Below are 3,854 nucleotides of genomic sequence, written 5' to 3'. Positions count from 1 at the left end.
CTGGTAGCACGTGCCTGTAATTCCGGCTACTCAGAAGGCTGAGGCGGAAGGATCGCCGGAGCCCAGCGGGTCGAGGCTGCGGTGGCCGGGAGCGGCCACTGCACTCCAGTCTGGGCGACAGAGTGAGACTCCAACTCAAAAAAAAAAAAAAAAAAATTAAAAATTCTGTAATATCACATTTGTTGAATTTTCCTTTATATACTGTATTGTCTTTTTAAAGAAATCCTTGAGGTTATAAGGATACTCAATATTTTCTTCTGAAAGTTTCAAAATTTTGCTTTTTACATTTAGGGCATTAATTTGGACTTTTCTTTTTTATGAGGTATAGGTAGAAATCTAGTATTTTCCCCCATATGAATAGTTATTTGTCCCCAAACTATTCATTAATTCATTCTTTCCCTTTTGTCACTTAGCCAATTTCCTTTACGTATGTTCTTGACTCTATTCTGTAATGGCTTATCTGTTCTTGCACCAGTGCCCCATTGTTTTTATTACTATAAGTTTATAATAAGTCTTGATGTCTGGTAAAGATTGCTCCCTTCAAAGTTATCCTGACCCTTCTTGATCCTTGGCTGCTCATTGTGAATTTTGGGTCAGCTTGCTCACTCCTCCAGAAACCTACAATAGTCAAAAACCTCTCTTGAGATTTTTTTTTTTAATTGATTTGAATTCATAGATTAATTTATAGAACACTGGCATGAATGGTTTAGAGTTTAGGCACATGAAACATTTTTCTGTTTATGTAACTCTTTTTTTACATTCTTCAATAAAGTTTTATATTTTTCTCTCTAAAGTCATTTTTAAACAGCTTTATTGAGGTATAATTTACATTTCATAAAATTCACTACTCTCTAAAGTTCTTGCATATCTTTTGTTAGATTTAATTACTAGATACCTTATGGTTATTGTGAGTAGCATTTTTACTTTTGAAAATTTTTGTCGCTGATACATAGGAAACTGTTTACCTATTGTTTTCTTGGTTTTGGCTGCCCTGAAAAATATTTTTTAAGAAACCTGAAAAGCATTGGGGACTTTTTTTTTTTTTTGAGTCAGAGTCTCACTCTGTTGTCCAGGCTGGAGTGCAGTGGCATGCTCACGGCGACCACAGCCTCGACCTGCTGGGCTCAGGTGATCCTTCCGCCTCAGTCTTCCAAGTAGCTGGAACCACAGATGAACACCACCACACCTGGCTAATATTTTTAAAAATTTATTGTAGAGACGAGGTCTCACCAAGTTGCTCAGGCTGGTCTCGAACCCCTGGACTCAGACAATCCTCTTGCCCTGGCCTCCCAAAATGTGGGATTACAGGCATGAGCCACTGCGCCTGGCCTTTTTGTTTTCTATCTGGGGACTTTTTGTTTTCTATCATGAGCAAGGATAGGAGAGAAACCTTCATTGTAACATATGACGTTTAAAAGAAAAGTTGAAAGCCCAATCTCAGGAACTAGAAGAAAATAAAAGGGATGACAAGGAATTCTCCAAATCTGAGATATGTTCCTAGGTGTGTTCACACCAGTAGAAAGATGAGTCTGTCCCTAACTCCTCCCTTTCCTGTTTATATATGGTATCACTTGTTTCATACATTCATTTTTCATAAGCTTTTAAATTAAAATATGGATCCTTGGCTGCTCATTTATTTATGAGACACTGCTAGGCATTTGGAATTAAAAGTTTTAATATTTAAAATTAAATTTTACAAAAGAGTACTGGGAAAAGCACAAAAAAGGCTAGTTGATTGTCAAAAAACTTTAACGTTTTACAAAACTCCTTCACATATATTTTGTATTTAGTCATTTTAGCAATCCTTAGTCTCATTTTTACAGGCAATGAAGGTTAAATAACTTACTAATAAAGTAGTTTTTAATTAAAAAATAAGATGTAACTATAAAATGATAAAATTGTTTTTATTGTTTATAAATTGCCTGATTTCTATTCCTTTTGTATAAAACTCATAATACTTTTTCTTTATCTGTCTTCTCTGAGCAGTGCATAAAAAGACATTGTATAAAGAGATGTCTGTCTCCTTATCTTATAAAAGAATACTTCAAGAAAACCACTAAGAAGCAGCCCAGATGTGTATTTCCTAGTGTTTCAAAGTAGCCAGCTTAGTTTGTAGGTAGCCTGTTTGCATTGTTACTTGTCAATAGTATGTGAAAGCCTTTAATAGGTAGAATATGAGAAAATTATGAGACAGAAATTGAAGACATCAAGGAAATCTGCAGTGATTATTTCATTAGTGAGTTAAATTCCTAGTCTTAGAATTATTTTTTAATTTGAATTTCAGTGCTATTTTCATTAAGATTCTGGTTACTTCATCTTACTTTTTACAGTCTTCCAACCACTCTGGAATATATATATATATTTATTAATTAATGATGATGATGATGATAATGATTTTGAGTTGGAGTCTCACTCCGTTGTCCAGGCTGGAATGCAATGGCATGCTCACAGCCACTCATGTTGACCTGCTGGGCTTCTGTGATCCTTCCGCCTCAGCCTTCTATGTAGCCAGAACTACAGGCGTGCGTGACCACACCCAGCTAATTTTTTATTTATTGTAGAGATGAGGTCTCACCAAGTTGCCTGGGCTGGTCACAACCACTCTGGAATATATTAAGAGATTATGACAATGAGGATTTTTTTTTTAATAGTCTAAGAGTATGATCATAATGAAAGCTAGATAGCAATTTTTCTTCAATAAAATTTCAGAGAGGAAATATTATTCAATTTAAACAAATTTATTAGATAAAGCTGAAATTGACATTTCTTCCTTGAATGGATTAAAAAGTCATTTAATTTTTTTCATTTTATTTTAGTCACTGTATATATGCATTGTTTCCTGGGTCCACGGGAAGCATGAGTCTGTTGGGACTTGGGACAAGAAGAAAACAAGACATCTTCATAAGGAAAACCAGACTCTAAAAAAAGTATCCCAAACTGTGAAGAGAGAACATAAACATGACCGACAGTGGACTTAGCGATCCTCAAAAGGGTAAGACTAGTTTGTACAGCGCTGAGATATATGCTGTAGGAAACTAGGGCTGTGCTGAGAGAAAATCTCTGGTGACTAAACCCTGAAGTGTTGAAGTAAAAAAGTAATTCAGTGGATTAATTTATGATTATTATTATTATTTAAAATTTACTGAATTTTACTACAATATCAGATTCTAATTATAATATAAGGTAGATAAATGTTTTAGAGACTTCAATAGTAGGGACCTAGAGTATTGGAAAAATACAATGCATCCTAAAGAAAGATAGTAAACATCTTTAGTGTTCTTTTATAAAGCCAAACTGATGTGCTATAGTTAGAGGAGATCTTTCAGTTATAGGTAAGGATTAAATTTAAGTTCATTCTGCTTACATGTACATATGAGAGATACAAAATAGGCAAAATGTGAAATAGATTTTTCAGAAGAGCAAAGAGGACATTTATTTAAATCTTTTATTATGGGAGTCTTTAAATATGAATATATGAAAGTGGAACAGTATAATGAACCATCCATGTACTCAACTTCAATTATTACCAACATAATGCTGATCTTGTTGCCTGCCCTGGATTATTTTAATGTGCATCCAAGACATTATATCATTTCACTTGTAAATACTTTAGTTTATATCTCCTAAAAATAGATTCCTCTTTTTTTTTTTTTTTTTTTTTTGAGTTGGAGTCTCACTCTGTCACCCAGACTGGAGTGCAGTGGCCGCTTCCGGCCACCACAGCCTCGACCCGCTGGACTCCGGTGATCCTTCCACCTCAGCCTTCCAAGTAGCCGGAATTACAGGCATGTGCTACCACGCCCGGCTGATTTTTGATTTATTGTAGAGATGAGGTCTCACTACCCAGGCGGGTC

General features: G+C 35.1%; 1 protein-coding gene across 1 annotated transcript in view; it reads left to right on the top strand.

The window, feature by feature from the left end:
- TOR1AIP2 (torsin 1A interacting protein 2) overlaps positions 1 to 3,854 on the top strand; it is a 33,471-nt gene that overhangs the window by 23,124 nt on the left and 6,493 nt on the right. Inside the window, exon 2 of the mRNA XM_008063367.1 lies at positions 2,817 to 2,992. Within this exon, the coding sequence (XP_008061558.1) occupies positions 2,959 to 2,992 (34 nt within the window). The 5' untranslated portion in view covers positions 2,817 to 2,958. The remainder of the gene's footprint in view (positions 1 to 2,816; positions 2,993 to 3,854) is intronic.

The sequence above is a fragment of the Carlito syrichta genome, unplaced genomic scaffold (genome assembly GCF_000164805.1).
Source record: "Carlito syrichta isolate Samal-C Ts95f unplaced genomic scaffold, Tarsius_syrichta-2.0.1 Scaffold306782, whole genome shotgun sequence".
Taxonomy (NCBI): Eukaryota; Metazoa; Chordata; class Mammalia; order Primates; family Tarsiidae; genus Carlito; species Carlito syrichta.
This window is presented reverse-complemented; position numbering and strand designations above follow the sequence as displayed.